The 16,816-nt window shown below is 40.7% G+C and overlaps 2 protein-coding genes across 2 annotated transcripts in view; one reads left to right on the top strand and one right to left on the bottom strand.

The window, feature by feature from the left end:
• Window positions 1-3,621: 3,621 nt before the first annotated feature.
• LOC147818834 (uncharacterized) lies at window positions 3,622-4,632 on the bottom strand. Its single transcript, XM_087175347.1, has one exon. The coding sequence runs from the start codon at window positions 4,559-4,561 to the stop codon at window positions 3,710-3,712; it is 852 nt and encodes a 283-aa protein (XP_087031473.1). The 5' UTR covers window positions 4,562-4,632; the 3' UTR covers window positions 3,622-3,709.
• Window positions 4,633-12,812: 8,180 nt separating this feature from the next.
• The window catches only part of LOC111658585 (GRB2-associated-binding protein 1-like), a 10,233-nt gene continuing 6,229 nt past the window's right edge, over window positions 12,813-16,816 (top strand). The window contains exon 1 of the mRNA XM_023411165.2: window positions 12,813-13,415. Within this exon, the coding sequence (XP_023266933.2) occupies window positions 13,341-13,415 (75 nt within the window). The 5' untranslated portion in view covers window positions 12,813-13,340. The remainder of the gene's footprint in view (window positions 13,416-16,816) is intronic.

Genomic DNA, 16,816 nt, shown 5'->3' with positions numbered 1-16,816 from the left:
AGTAAATTAGTACATACAGTAATTCCAAAATAAAAGATCTCGACCTTGTGCTATAAGTCATAACATAAACTGACTTGCTGCATAAATAGCTGCTATAGAAATAGTTACATCTACTACTAATAATAATCATGATAATAATGATTTTATGATGATGATTATTGTCATTATTCAAATTTGGAAGAAGTAAAACGTCCTTATATTATATTATAGGAGTGTAGGAACTCAGACTAGTTGTTTTTAACAATAAAAATATAATTAATAGAATATAAATGTATTATCCTGAAGTTTAAATAAATGAGTGACTTGAATGAACAAATATCAAAAAAGTCTATTTTTTGTCTGATGAATGTTGAAAATGAAAAGAATATATATTTGCAGCCATACTAGAACTGTCTGAAAAAGCTAATTGATAAACATCAATTACTAAAATGTATTATTATATTTATTATTATGAAAGGTACCAACCTGTCAGGAGTCCTCTGCTCTCTGTGTCCAGAATCACTGACTGATGAACACTGGTGTCTGGTCCAATATTATATATGTATATTGTGTGTGTGTGTGTGTGTGTGTGTGTGTGTGTGTGTGTGTGTGTGTGTGTGTGTGCGTGTGTGTGTGTGTGAGTGTTTTATGATGTTTGTGTGTGAAAGACAGATGGGAACAGGACTTTGGATTTTTTGCATGTTGAGAAACTAATGAGGTATTTATTTTGTCAACATTTAGAAGGCAAATTTCCTCAGTGTTCAGGGTCGTCTGCAGGACATCAGCAGCACAGTGCCGTGCTCAAAGACACTCCAGCAGGGTGGACACAGGCCATCAGGTTTATAATGCAGCATGTCTTACCACTGTACCAACAAACTGAGCACATATTTACGATTCATATAGAATTCAACGATTCTCAGTTTTCAGTAACGTCAAAAATCTCCATAACTTATAATTGTATCTGACAGTCAAATGTGCGCAAAATCAGGCTCTTATTCAAATCAGCTCAGAGCACCTGTGTACACTGCATTGTTATTTAAATTTCACCCATCAACATGTTCATTTTTCTATTTTTACAGCCAAAAACCAACAGGACAAATTCTAGTGGGGACTCTAAAGTTTCTTACGACACCAGATACATCAGGCTGAATTTAAATGTGCACAAAATTATGCACAAATATTTTGATTTGATGATGTAGCCATTAAAAAATATTCAGTTTCAATAAAGTGCTGGAAACTGGACTGTTACTGTCAGAGCAGAGGTGGAATGAGAAGATTTTGACAACTTTAAATTGTGGTTTTATGCAGTAACTTCCTGGAGTCTTGGAGCTCTCAGTGTATAGAAGAATAAAATGACGGAGGAGGAGGAGTTCAATGAGGAGGAGGAGGAGGAGGCAGGAGATTAGAGGAGGAAGAAAAGTTTGTTGACATGTCTGAGTGAAGTGGCCGATAGAGGGAGAGGAAGACAGAAAACCATCATGAAAAGGTGATGAGAGACAGAGAATGACAAAAGTTAATGCGAGGAAAAGTCAAACATCTGTCCGACATTAGAGTCCAACATCTTAATGGGAGGTGCACAGGTCCACCAGTTCTTATCTTTAGCACGTCAGACCAACTTCTCATGTTAATTTAATAAAAAATAATAGAGTTCAACTGTCTTGCACTCATCAGAATAAACATTGCAAAGTGTTTCACAAACAAAAAACATCATTAAGGAGTAAAAACCTGAACACTTCATATTAAAATATAAGATTTAGTAATTGGATGGATTTAATTTTTTATCATAAAATATGTTCCTTTCATTCATTTCAAAAGCTTAATATCTAATATCTCTTAAATATAAGATATTAATTACTAAACATGATAAGGTTTATGAAAGATGGTCACCTCTCCAGGAGCTTTTGATTCTGACTGCGAGTCCAAAGTCAGTAGATCAGCGCAATACAGCATCGGCTCCAATAAATCAATGCGTGTGTGTTTTTGTGTATTGACCTACAGTGTGTGTTTTTGTATGTGGAGGAGAGATGCCAGCAGGCGATGTGAGGTTTTTTGCATTTTGCAAACTACATAATGATAGGCTGCATTATTACCATTAGAGGCATCAGGCAAATTTACTGTCCACAATATTTATAGAGGTCTGAAGCCACGGTCAGCTGCACAGCATCAGGATTCAGCGTCCAGAAATGACTGAAATGCTAAAAACCAGACTGTATATCTAACAATCTACTTGCTATCCAATAATATAAAATCCAGTTTAAATAAAAACAATATGGACACCAAGAACATACACATGAATTCTTGTTGGCACTGGTCATATAAAGGTTAGATATATGATTTTAATACGAACAAAATTAGCTATAATGGCTTTTACAATAAATTCTACTTTACAGCAGCAGATACATGACATTGACAAATGATACACAAACTCTTAATTTAAATTTAATTTAAATTCTCCATTAAAATGAACATGTGACAGGCAGGATTTAAATGACAGTGTCAACAAAAACTGCTGCATGCAAATGAATTAGTGTCACCCAGTACACCTGGTCACCCTGTCTGTGTGTGTCTGTGTGCAGCGCTCATCATATCCAATATGGAGGACTTTTCTTCAAAGTCCTTCACCCAAAGTGCAAACAAGAGCCAAATCATGTGACGTCAGTACCATGATGGGTTAAAATGTCCGGACATGACCTATTATAGCTTAGCAACTGTAACTGTAGAAGTTGGTGTCTTTGCTAATGCTTTTCTAAAACCAAAACCATAGAAAATAAGTGTAAGAAAACTAATATTGAACATAAACATAGTGAATAAACAACGTTTCTCTGCTTTAGCGTAAGCTGCTATCGTTAGCTTAGCTTGTCTGTGTATCTACAGTGGTAACCTATAGCTTCATCAAAGGCCAAGGTGCATATAATTAAGTAATGAGATTACATTTGTTTACATTAGGTTTAAAAGTGAGAATGCTGACTGACAACAAACATGGTCAGTAAAATTCTGATTAGATTTTGGTGGTTAAAGGTCAAAGGTCAAGGTCAGTGTGACCTCACCAAACACTTATTAATCATTACTCTTTCACACAATTAGTCAATATTTTATACGACTCTGGATAAACAGGGATGTAACCTGAAACTAATCTGAGTGGTGGAGGCAGACGACCATGTGGAGGTGATTCTAGTTTTATTATTGTGGTTATTGTTTGTAAGTTACAATGATGTGTTTTAACCAGCCTGTAGACAATAAAGATGAAGATAAAGAGTATTATTATTATTAGTAAGTTGCTTTATTGTAAGGTGACCAGATATCTGAGATGAAATCCGAGTTCATCTGTTAATATTAATTAAAATATCCAATGTTTTTACTGAAATAAAAAAGGGGGACAGTCATGTATTTTGACCATGGTAACTGTTGTATTATGATAAATTATTCTGAAGGCCAACTGATAAAATGACGACTCCCTACCTTTGAAGCAATCTTTGAAGTTAGTTTGAATTATGTTTTCTCTGTATTGATTCTGAAAAAAATCAGAGAATATCTGATTGGATATTTTTGATGGTTTTAGCCTCTCTTCTGAAGCTGCTATAGCTAGCAGCTAGCCCCCCCCTGTTGGCCAAAGCAACACAGGGAAAGCTCAGGTCACCCAAAACGAGAACTGTCCCCAGAAAACAGGGACTTCTGGTCACCCTACTTTATTGGCTCCCCCTAATAATGTCACCCACATGTCCTGGATACTTTAATCTGACCCTTGTCCTGATTCAGTGTTGCTCTTACAACATGCTAGTTTCCCTGCTCTGTGGAGAAAGAACAGCGGCAGCACCAGACTGCTGGGCAGACAGAGCCAAAATGTGCACAACATCAAAGCACACGTCTCAGCATCCCCCAAATGTGTCGAGGTGTACAGGGCACTACTGAATATATTCCATCCTAACCTCATCATCAGCACTCCCAGTATGGTCATGATGGTATAGAATGCCCTCAACTTTGATTGGTCAACCCTCCGTCTGCCCCCAACCTCTCCTGCTGGCACTGAGCGAATCAGAACGCAGAGGACAGAAAGGCTGCAGAAAGAGATGACAATTAAGGAGGAGATTAAAATGATAAAAGACAGGATGGTGATGGTAACATCTGATAGCCACACGCAACCTTGCACTGCAAAGCTCAGCAGCCAAACACAGCCTATGGCAACATTTCTGATTCTGATGCCATTCGCCTTCCTCAGACCCAGATAGGTGATGGGGTGGACCACAGCCAGGTAGCGCTCCACACAGGTCAGGACGTGAAATAACATCTGTCCGGTAAAATTGATAGACAAAAGGAAGATACCCAGTATCATCATCTCTGGGAGACCAGCACTGGTAGCACAACAGCAGATGACAGACCCGATCATGCTTATCAGCTCTTGGAAGACCATGTGGTGGGTAAAGAGCTCGGAGTGATTCATTGTTGTGCTGGAGCGCCTTTGCCGCCATTGTTGGTGACCCAGGTAGAGGATGAGGAGGCAGAGAGGGAGGAGGAGGACGATGCACATGACGGTGAAGATGGTAAACGTAAAAGTACCAGCTCTTGAGTGGAGGCATTTTTGCATTTGATGATAGATGTTAAAGAAGGAGAGAGGATGAAGAACAGAGGCATTAGAGGAGGAGGAGGAGCTGAATGACATAACTGTGGGAAAAGGAGAGAGAAATAAAATCAACAAGTGGACATGTTTAACTAATTTAATTATTTATTTATTTCCACTTATGTCATAAGTGGAATATAATTAAACAATATAATATAAAGTAATTCTATTGATGAATTGATGTATAGAGACACATATAAAAACTAAACGCTAAACAAAAACTTAAAATAAATAAACAAATAACAGAACTATCTATATCTATAGACAAACTCTCCATGGCCAACACGTTGCCTTGGATACACCTGATATAATGTCTGCACGACCTATTTCTTCAAGATGACTTTCAAAAGCCTTTTTTAAATATCTAACAACTATCTTACAACTTTACATCTAATCAAGCAATAAATAAACACATTTAAGTAAACTGACTGTAATAACCAGCATCTGTCATCTGTCAGTTTAACATTTGTAAAACAACTAAGTTAAAAATATCTTCAGGGTCATGAAAACACACTCACCTTGTCAGTGTAGTTTCTGATCGTCAGTCTCTTGTGTGTCTGGACTTTGCACCAGTGAGTCTTCCACATGTTGTTTATGGTTTGTTGTTTGTTTATGGGTTTTATCTGTCTGTTTGTTTGTTTTGCATGTTATATAACCAGAAGACGTCACTCATTCACTTCGCATTTATATTTGCATCTTAACCCTGCGGCATGTCATCTCGTTCATTCACAGCTGCAAATACAGAGTAGCACCATCCCTCCACTGCCTTGCTCAAGAGAGAATCCATGCATAGACTTCGTACCCAAACATATACACACAAATATAATTGAGACTCTTTATATTTATTCATCATCACCATCAGTTAAAGCCATATATAAATTATCACACTCTATATTATGGCACTGACATTATATTCAGTACAAAGGTAAAGTAGTAATCACTTTGTCTTATACCTTTTTATATTTCTTCACACACAAACAAATAAACAAACCAGCAAATAAACAACAAACCAATAAATAAATAAAACTGGAAGTTACTTTTCACATAGTTGAAGGATTACATGCATCTGGTTGTGTTGATTTGATTATCAGTTTTTAAAAAAATTAATTTTCTCATCAGACAGAAGCAAATCAATTTTACAGTTCATAAATAATTGACCAGAAACAACCACCACTGCAGTCACCATTCATGTAAAACATGTAGCCTGTGTTGTGTCCTCAACCATTCTTCTCTCCATCTGTCCATTAAAGTGCTGACGGGATTCAAATGAGCTGTAACTAAAAACTGGTGCTTATTCAAATCAAGCAGCATCATTAAGACCAGCGCACCTGTCTGTCTTTGTCCGTCATTTGTTATTTTAGCACCCAAATGACCTGTAAAACAGACATAGTTCTCGTCTTTAACTGTTAAATTTGGGTATACGGCAGACACCATATAACAGTGAAAACAATAAAAGAATCGATATGGAGATGATAAAAAGATTTAAAAAAATGATAAAATACGACATCAGATAAAAGCAAGTCTATAAAAGAGCGATTTAAAATAAGTTACTGAGACTACGAGACAAACAGGACGAAGATCAAGAAGAAGATAAAACTTCTGAAGTTTACTAAAGATTTGTTAATAAGAATTCAGGATGCTCTACTCCGACCCTCGTCCTGACTCACTGTTGCTCTTACAACACGGTAGTTTTCCTGCTCTGTGCAGAAACAGCAGCGGCAGGACCAGACTGCTGGGCAGACAGAACCACACTCCTGACACCAGCATCCCACACCTGACACGCTCACTCAGCGCCGGCGAGGAGTAAATCACAAGAGCCAGCCGATGTCCCCCGAGCCTCAACAACAGAGTCGCCATTATGGCGACGATGGTGTGAAATGCCCTTATCTTTGTTTGGTCGACCCGCCCCCGGTCGCTGTCCCCGTCGCCCGGCCCCGGACGAATCAGACTCCGGAGAACCGACAAGCTGCAGAAAGAGACGACGGCTATGGAGAAAACCGTGAGGACAACAAACGGGATGGTGTTGAAAGCCGAAGTGGTTAGACCGAACGATCCAAGAACAAGCAGCCAAACGCAGCAGATGGTGACATTTCTGATTCTGACCCCGCCCCTGTTCCTCAGGCCCAGGTATATGATTGGATGAACGACGGCCAGGTGGCGCTCCAAGCAGGTGAGGATGTGGAAGAAGATCTGTCCGTTTGTGGCGACAGAGAAAAAGGACAAGCCCAACTTCCCTAGCCACGGCACGTTGACGAAGACGCCACAAAAGTAGAAAAAGCACCCAAAGACACCGATCATCTCCATGGCGACCACGTGGTAAGTGAAAACGTCAGAGTGACTCGTCGTTGCCGCTGTCGTGGAGGCCGAGCGCTGTTTGAGCCATCGTTGGAGCCCCAGGTGGAGGATGAGGACGCAGAGAGGGAGGAGGAGGAGGATGTTGGCGACGGAGAAGGAGGTGAAGATGAAAAAGTTCAATCTGAATTTAAAGCAGCCAGCCGAGGAAGGACGGAGAGAGGAATTAGAGGAAGAGAGGTGAGGAAGAAGGAGGGAGGCGTTGGCGGAGGACAAGTTGACAAACATGACTGAAGATGTGATGAGGAGGTAAAAAGAGGAGAGAGAATGAGACATGGTGAAAACATCAGAAATAACGTGAGAAATACATGAAGCTGTCAGACAAACAAAAGTTATGTGTTATAAACAAAACTTAAAAATCACATGATAATGTGATAATGACTCTGTCGTGAAGTGTAATATCATTTAAAGAAATAACATCAAGTCTGAATCAAAAACCACTCACCTTTCAGTGTTTCTTCCCGTCCACCGTGTCTCCAAACTGGACTGCAGAGCTCTGATATCTGACTCCAGATATATATTGATGCTTGTGTGTGAGGGCGTTTTTTTTTCTGTTTTTTTTATCGTGTTTGCGTGATGATAATGGTTTTGGTTTTTTTTGCATGTCACAAACCTACTCAAGGTATCTTATTAATGCACTGATACTGTATACTTTATGTCTCAGTAGGCAAATGTCCTTCGGGGTTCAGGTTTTTTCTTCCACAAGCTGAGTCAAATACAGAGCATCAACATGAAGGGAGCTACTGATGTTACTGATGATGTAAATTTGCAATGCAAGGATAAACCAGTCCTCGATTTTTTAACCTAGATGGGCGGTGGTGTATAATCTTCATCTCGTTTGCATTTTGTTCATTTGAAACATCGTCTTGTGGCAGCAAAGATAAAGACACACAAAAGCTGTAGAGATAAAAAATCTTTTTTCAACATTTATTGGAGCTACAGCTTCACACAACTTCTACCAATTGACAAAGGCTATCAGTGTTTGTACGCAATAAATACAATGTGAGATATGTCCTCATGGAACGAGCTAGAAGCAACACAACAATTTTGTTTTTCTACAAACAAAAATCATATGGCACCAAGACAATTTCAAAAGAGACACAACCATTTAAATTGTTACACACAGGGGCTTTAAGGATGAGTGAAGATCAGAAAAGCATTGAGAGTACACAAAAGTCTACTACACATTAAAGTCATATCAAAAATCAAACCTCAATTGTGATAAATCAATCTGAATTCTTTAAACAATAAATTTTTTATAACATTTTTGCCATGTTAGCAGCGTTAGCAGCCATGTTGGGTCACCAACCCTAACGTTCACCACAGACTGAGGCTACGTCCGCACTACTTCGGTTTAATTTTAAAACAGCAATTTAAAACAAAACCAATCTCTGTCCAGACTAACACACCCTTAAAGAAGAACAGCAAAGACAGCTGTAGTGTTAAAATGCAGAATAAACTGAACAGCAGCTGCTAGCAAAGACAACACAGTCATTTACGTTTGTATTTCGTCATTCGTGTCGGTTTCACCACTGCTAGTCGAGGCTGGTGAGACCCAATCAAGAAGTGACCGTGGGTGCTTAGGTCTCTGTTTTTGTCCGTCCAGACTACAAGACGACCCACATGAGTTTTCAAACTAAAACTGTGTTAGCAATGTTTCCATAGTCTCCCCTTTTAAGTGCTTGAAAATTGCATTAACGTACCAAAAGTGATGCGTTTTAAAAAAGGAAAACGTTGTAGTTGTCAGGTTTAGGATGGCTGGACCCAAGTGTAAACACACCAAGGCAAGACAGTGCAAGTCCAGTGTATTTTAATAAATCAAAGTCCAAACAAAACCTATAAAATGACCAAACCAAGAACCAAACAAAAGAAATCGAACTAAAATCAAACTAAAATAGACAAACTGAGGGGAAGACAGAAACTTCAATAAACAAGGGAGGCAAGGGGGATTGAACACAGGTGAAACACATCAGGGCGGGGCAGACAGTCAACAAGGAGTGTAACAGGAAAAAGACAGGAAGTAAAACTAACATGAGACACACAAGGGAAGTGACTACAAAATAAACCAGGAAGGGAACAAACATCCAAACATAAAGAGTCCAAAGTCCAAAAAGTTCAAACCAACAGTCGATATAGACAGTCCTGTGAGGGCAAACCTTGACAGTAGCGCGGACGTAGTCTTTGATATCTCCACAGATACGAGGTGGAGTGTCATGAAATTTGGCACAGATATTCATGGCTCCCAGATGACGAATCCTACCGACTTTGGTGATCATCTGATTTTTCTTCTAGCCCCACCATCAGATCAAAATATCAAATCGTCAAATATGGTTCATGGTTAAAATTCTTGCGCGTTCTCACTAGTGAAAAGTTCTTTCTAGTCTGCTAATCTGATCTAATCTCTAATCTTTTCTTCATCTGGATTCAGTGTTGCGCTTGAAACACGCTAGTTTTCCTGCCCTGTGTAGAAACAGCAGAGGTAACACCAGACTGCTGGGCAGACAGAACCAGAACGGACACTTGATCAACACACAAGCATGTGCTTTCACCACCTTTGACCTGAACACGAGAATGCAAACAAGAATCCCAGCAAACCTCAACACCAGTGCCACCGTGATGGCCGTGATGGTGTGAAAAGCCCTCCGCTTTGATTGGTCAACTCTGTGCCCACCCCCTTCCCCCGGCCGTGGATGAGTGAGAGCGTGGAGGACAGAGAGACTGCAGAAGGAGCTGACCAATAAGGAACCGGCATAGAGTAAGACAAACGGTAGTGTGGGTAATTGAGGGAGGTACAGGTGTGCTACACCTACCCATCCAAAACCCATCAACCAAACACACCCAATGCTGATATTTCTGATCGTGACGCCTGTTTTCTTCACGCTCAGGTAGGTGATGGGATGAACAACAGCCAGGTAGCGCTCCACACAGGTCAAGCAATGAAATGAAGTCTGTCCAGGTAAGACCATGGAGAAAATAAAAAACCCATACATCACTGCCTCCTCATTTGCCATATACACACCACAGCAGTAGCAACCAGATCCTACCAGGCCAAAAATCTCCATGACCAGAATGTGATAGGTGACGAAGTCGCTGTGGCTTGTCGCTGTTACTGTAGAAGTGGATCGCTGGCGCCTCCATCTTTGAAATCCCACGTAGATGATGAGGCCGGATAGAGGGAGGATGAGGAGGGCGTAGGTGGCGAAATAGGCCGAGAAGATGCCCGAGCCGCTCATGGAGAATAAGCAAATAAAGTACATGGAGGAGTTGGTGAACATGTCACTGAAGGAAAAACAGAAATGGCAGAAAGACAATGATTTTTGTATCCGTGTTTCTAGATTTCTGGCAACTGCAATCAGGGGGTTGTTTAGTTTGGGTTAATCGGACTCTGGTTTATTTTCAGTCTTGGTGCGGTTCGTTCGGGAAGATCTGAAAACAGAAATCAGCGAACACAACCACACTGAGATGTGTCGCAGGAATTGGCCCTTCAGAAATGAATCCTGAAGTTTGTTTGTGGTGGGAACGGGGCCTGAGATAACTGGCTTCTGTAGCCAGATGTGCTTTACATATTGGGACGCAGTTGAACGAGAGGAACAGGTGCAAGTTCAAACCGCCAACATTTTTGAGATTTTAAAGTGGGCCATGAGTTGGAAACGGTTGGGAGCCACTGATCTAACCAATCCTTAATCAAAACAGTGTCACAGCAGGAAACAGTTTTTGAAAAACTTGTGCCATCCTGCCAATAGAGGCATCAAATCAGAAAACAAGTTTTTGGCAATTTGTATGATTGACTGACAGTAGAGAAAAAACGCCAGTTCTTGATGCCCATTGTCGCAACCTCCAGAAGCTGAGCTGACTATACACCAATGAAGGAGAAGAAAAACTAAATCAGCAGACGTCATTATGCTGCAGGAGAAGAAATCCAACAGCTGATTGTAATTGCCTGGCCCCCCTGTTTCCAACTCTACAGATTCAAACATGTTCTCAAATCTAAACCAAGGTAAAACCGTATGATGTGATCACTGTTATTTTGTCAGACTTTACATCAGAGTCCCAAAAACTTGCAAGATCAATCAAAGGATATAAGATTTTTAAGAGATTTTTAAATCTCATGGTTTTAAGATTGAAATCAAATTTACAAACATCAAACAAAACAGGTCATTTCGAAGTCAAGTAAGTAAAACAGACCAACCTCAGCATTATTGATTTTCTCAGGTGCCTGTACAGGTGTCCGTCAGAGGAGAGAGTAATGTATGGCGTGAAGGGGTGTTTGTGTCACAGATCAAATGCACAGGACATGTGGGTTCTTTGCATGCCACAAAACCAGTGATCACCTCTTTAGTTTCCTCATGCTGTAGGGAAATGTTTCTGTCTGAGCATGAGATGGGGTTGTCAAGTCGTTAGCCACAGGTGCAACAAGCCAGTCTGGAAATCTGTGAGTTCGGTGTTGGACCGAAGAATTTAGGAACATTTGTGTCTCGTAGTTTGAGTGGCATGTTTGTGCAGACCTCACAGCTGCAGTTTCCTTGTTTTTCATGATGGTGCCACTGCAACAGGAACCCAATTTGTTCTAGATATGAGTGTAGAAAGAAACTAACCCTGACCAGTTCTTTATCTGGTGTCGTAGTGAAAGACAAGAGTCCTAGTAATGTAGTGTTGGTACTGTGGTCCTGAAAGTCCTGAAACATCAGCCTCTGGTAATGTGGGAACATATTCAGGAGTTATGAGCAGCGGTTTATAAATCAGACGGCCACATGGTGGTGCTGTTCACACCAAAACATTGATTCATTCAGACGAGTATTACAGTATTAGTATTAGTGATTAGCAAACAATTAATCACCAGCTAAAGTCTTCGGCTACTTTAAACCTAAAATCAAACATGTTTCACAGAAGCATCGATGGTTTATTCAAATCTGAGCCGACATATTGTGTCAGTTTCCAATTTTATAATGTGAAGCTGAACATTTGACAGAACTCAAATGACCTTAATGTAAGCAATGGCTGATGGGTATTCAAATCAAATAAAGTGACATAGCCGAGAGCGAGTGTCGAGTGAGTTCAATGAAATATGAGCCGGGAGATAAAAGATTGATTGGAAAAGGACGTGTTCGGTTTTCTTTTTCTTGTTTTGTTTTTTTTTGTTTTGTTTTGATTTTGGGGATGAGTGAGTTAATAAATTTAAATAATGACGTATCATGTCTCTGATAGAAAACATAAATGTGTTTTTCTGTGGGGAAAAAAAAAACTACTATTAAACTTGTAGTACTCAAATTTGGCCACTAGAGGTCAGCATTCCTCTCCAAACTTATCTCGGTAAATCTAGTTTTCTGACCAGCTTTGCAGAATTAAGTCAGAATCAATCAATCTGATAAAATCTAATAGCAGTTATTTGACATTCATTTTGCAGGACTGACACAATGAGAGTGTGAGGAAGTGTTTTTATATCACTGTGTCTTTATAAAAGTTTAATTCAACCTTAAACTTTCCCAACGCTGCTGATATAAATGTTGTCCACAGTTTATTCAGAATAAAGTTCATGTGTTATAGAGGTGTTTTATTCTGAAGGAAACACAGATCAGTTTTTCCAGAAGAAGAACAACATGTCTTTTTTCAGCTTGAGAAAATTCTCTCTCTCTCTGTCACACACACATTCACATACTGTACATATCCACAGGGGGAGTTTCCTGTTGTACTGAGTGGGAGCAGAAGGGGGAGGAGTGAGGATGAAGAGGAGGAGGAGGAGGAGGAGGGGAAAAGTGGGAGGAGAGGAGAGAAGGAATGTCCGAGCTGAGGCATTGTGTTTGGTTGTCGCACGATCAGAGAGAGAGAGAGAGAGAGAGAGAGAGAGAGGGAGGGAGGGATGAGCGACTCCGCTGGGAAGTCCTCTCAGAAGGAGGTGTGACTCCTTCACTCAGCCGTCGACGGAGGAGCAGCTCTTTCATGAGAGGATGGAAACCGCTGACCCGACGTGATCGATTACAGATCAATCCAATCAGAGGCCTGATCATCAGCTGATTTAAAGTTCGGTGAACTCACTTCCAGTTTGTCTGATCTGCTGATTTAAAGATGATCGCGAGCCTTGTTGACTGATTTCAAGTCTGATTACAAGTCTGATCGAGTGACTGGACGACTGATTGATCAGTTTTCCACCTGAACCTGATCGAAGAGTCTGACTTTTTTTATTGATCTGAGTCTGATCTGATTGAAGGCTGGGAATCCTGATCACCTGATTGGAAGTCCATCTGCTCTGACACCTGATTGGAAGCCTGATCAGCTGCTGAGACACCCAGTTAACTAATTGATTGATTGATTGATTGATTGATTGATTGATTGATTGATTGATTGATTGATTGATTGATTGGAAGCTGTGTTGGGAGTCTGCTTTGTTGCCGTCACCATGAGCGGAGTTGGGGATGTGGTGTGCGAGGGCTGGCTGCGAAAATCACCACCGGAGAAGAAGCTGCGGCGTTATGTGAGTACCTCCCCTCACCTACAGTTTCCTACCTGTGTGTTTGCTGTGTGTCCTGGCTCGCCAGGTGTTTGCAGCACTACAGACTGCTCCTGTGTAGTTTTTAATGAAGCTCGAAGAGCAGCTCTTGGTTTTGGAGTCATTTCCTCAGAGTCATAATCATAAACCAGTAAAAAGGCGCTGCGACTGATCCCATGTTATAGTTTTACTTTGGTTCGGCAGGTGATTCATTATTTATCTCTTTAATATTGTTGTTTTTTTTACAAAATAAAAGCACAAGAAACCAATAATAAATAACTTATCCAGCTGCAGAAAACTAACAGTGATATATATTCATTTATATGTTCTGCTGCATCAGTATTTGTAGTTTATTAATTTGTTTGCACGTCTCACGGAAACATGACAACTTTATTTCTTAACAAAGAGACAGAGGGGGGAAAAATAAGGTTTTTTAATCATTTACTGACCTTCAACAACATAGCAAAGGCATGCTTTTATTTTGTAAAATACACCCTCACGTTAAATTCTCCAACAAGCGATTGTTAGGGACTTTAAGGGACTTTACTCTCAGACGTGAAAACTGTCCGTCTGGCTGCGTGCCTGCAGCAGATGCCATGTGCAGTTAGTCATAAAGCAAAAGACAATAAGGTCAGGAAGATTTCAAATCAGCACAAGACTGTTTGTCCAGCGGCAGCACTTTCCAGTAAAGAAGCAGCTTAGGCAGTTATACACACACACACACACACATACACACACACACACACACACACGCTGCATATCTGGCATGCCTTGCCAGTGAGTTGAGCTAATCACATCTCCCCTCTCCATATTTTCCCCTAATCTGTCTTTCTTTGTTGAAAAAACTTTTGCCATGTTGTTTATTTTTCCGTCCCTTTCTCTTTCATTCATTTACTCTCTCTTCCTCTTCTCTTGCCAAAGAGTTTTGTTTCTCACGGCGTGAAAGTGCAGGAGGAATAAATAGGGAAGAAGAAGAGAAAGAAGGGAGCTTCTCTTTACTGTGACAGTCAGTTAGAGCGGGGGGGGGCATCTGATGGCTTGGTGATGATGATGATGATGATGATGATGATGATGATGATGGACAAAAGAGGCTGAAACGAGTGATTGCTGAAAGGACTGAGTGAAAAAAAGCTGAGGTTTATCTGTTTTAATTACAAGGACTCCAATACCCACAATCCCTGTTGTCTGGAGGAGTCAGTCCTCAGCAGGTGGGACAAAGAAGAAGAAGAAGAAGAGAGGCTTTAAAAGAAGAGCCCATTGTTCAGAGTGTGTATACATTCAGTCATGGTGGTATATACAACCCAGTGTGTACACACACACACACAGCTGTGTGTCTACTGTCAACACACACATTCACACACACACACACACACACACACACACACACACACACACAAAGATAATGGCAAAAGCAGGCTGAGTGTGTGTTCAGCAATGGGCCGAAGTTCGTGGAGTGCATCTCATCATACACTCCCTGTTCTGTCAAAAAACGTGTGTGTGTGTGTCTCTGTGTGTGTGTGTGTGTGTGTGTGTGTGTGTGTGTGTGTGTGTGTGTGTGTGTGTGAGCGCACCCTGAGTTATGTAATAAACTAATCGCTCTCAGCTGGGCCTGTTTGGAAGAGGGGGCCTCCCTGAAGATTTAGTTTGGAAACACACACACACAGACACACACACACACACACACACACAGACACACACACACACACACACAGACACACACACACGTGGACTGGAACAGAACCAAGGAGAATAATGAGGTAAATTCTGCAACTTTCAGCACAATAACGAATGTCACACACACACACACACACACACACACACACACACACACACAGGTCAAACACAGTTTAAATATAAAGCTGGATCTGTGAAGGTTAGAGAAACTCTCCGGTGTCGCAGATATCACAGTGAAATCGTTGAAATGAAACAATCTGAGAAGGAAAAACGATTCTCTGACTGAACCCAGCGACAGCAGTCGCTTCATTTCAACACGTCACAATCCTAAATTGTCTCTACGTGATATATAAAGTTATTTAACTGTAAATAAAACACATACGGACTCCAGGGGCTTTTTAAAGTAGGTGATAATACACACCAGTGTATCGGGGTCTTGCGGTTCCTCCCCAGCGTCTGCAGCGATCGCACATCAAACTGAAAGTGCGGCGCATGTCACATGTCTGCAGCTCGGAGACGGAGGAACAACAGATCAGTGAATGAGGAACCGAAGAGCAGGTCAATTGTTTTTCAGGTCTGGTGTTAATTTTGGTTCGGAGGCAGGATGGAGGAAGTGTTATTTTAGATCCATTGTGCCCTCTTCCTGTCGGGGTCGGAGGTCAAAGGAGGGAACAGAACTAAAGGAGAAGAAACGAGAGAGAAGAGAAGAGAGAAAGTGTTTGAGGAAGACAGGTTATCATTATAACTCTGTAGCTGCTGATATCTGGGAAACACAATGTGGCTAATAAAGATAATATCGCTTTGAGCAGCTGGATGCTAACGGTAAAGCTAGCTAACTGCAGGCGTCAGGTGTAGGCTAGCTGGGATGTAATGAACTAGCTAACTGAGAAAACTATTACCTTAATGTTTCAACTGAAAAATGTAATTATTATTCTTACTAAATATGGTCAACCTGACCTGACACTTGTTTACTAATGATATAAAACTATGATATAAACTGATATAAATCTCAAAATTACAGATCATTAAACTAGGTTAGGTTAGCTTAAACCCACAGTTTCTGAAATGCATTACGCTACTATCTCTACAAAACACATTCTTCTGCACAGATGTAGTTTTATGCATCTTTTAGAATAGACTTTAAGGTCTTTTGAAAGCTCTTAATGGTTTGGGATTGATTTTACGGATCACGTTGATTCGCCATGAGATTTTAAGGAGACTGTAAACAAAAAGTCAGCGACGGTGCAACTCAGTCTTGTTCCTTTAATTAGAAGCCAGAAGAAAAAAAAATGTTTTCATACTAGTTGCTGCTTATTTTATTTTGTCCAGCAGCTTTAAGACGACTGATCATCAAACACAGTGAGGAGAATAAACACACACATCCACTGCCATTTCTTACCGGCATTTCCTGTTCAGCTACTTCCTCTTCCTGTCTGTGTTTGGAGAGAAATAGAGGGGGAGGGGGCTGTACGGTGTTTAATTGCTGTGTACTTTGATCATAAACACACACACACACACACACACACACACACACACACACACACACACAGGCCTGGGAGTTTGGAGTCACGTTGCTTTAGTTGAGAAATGCTATTAAACAGGGATTGGGAATAAATGGATTTGGTTTGGTTTGTTGGACTGGTGGAAACACACACACACACACGCACATGCACACACACGCACACGCACAGGTGTGGGGAAACTCCTGAACA

Source organism: Seriola lalandi, unplaced genomic scaffold (assembly GCF_002814215.2).
Source record: "Seriola lalandi dorsalis isolate HSWRI2012SDOR001 ecotype SW California unplaced genomic scaffold, Sedor1 jcf7180002054458, whole genome shotgun sequence".
NCBI lineage: Eukaryota > Metazoa > Chordata > Actinopteri > Carangiformes > Carangidae > Seriola > Seriola lalandi.
Note: the sequence above shows the minus strand (reverse complement) of the source record. Positions and strands in the feature narration are given on the sequence as shown.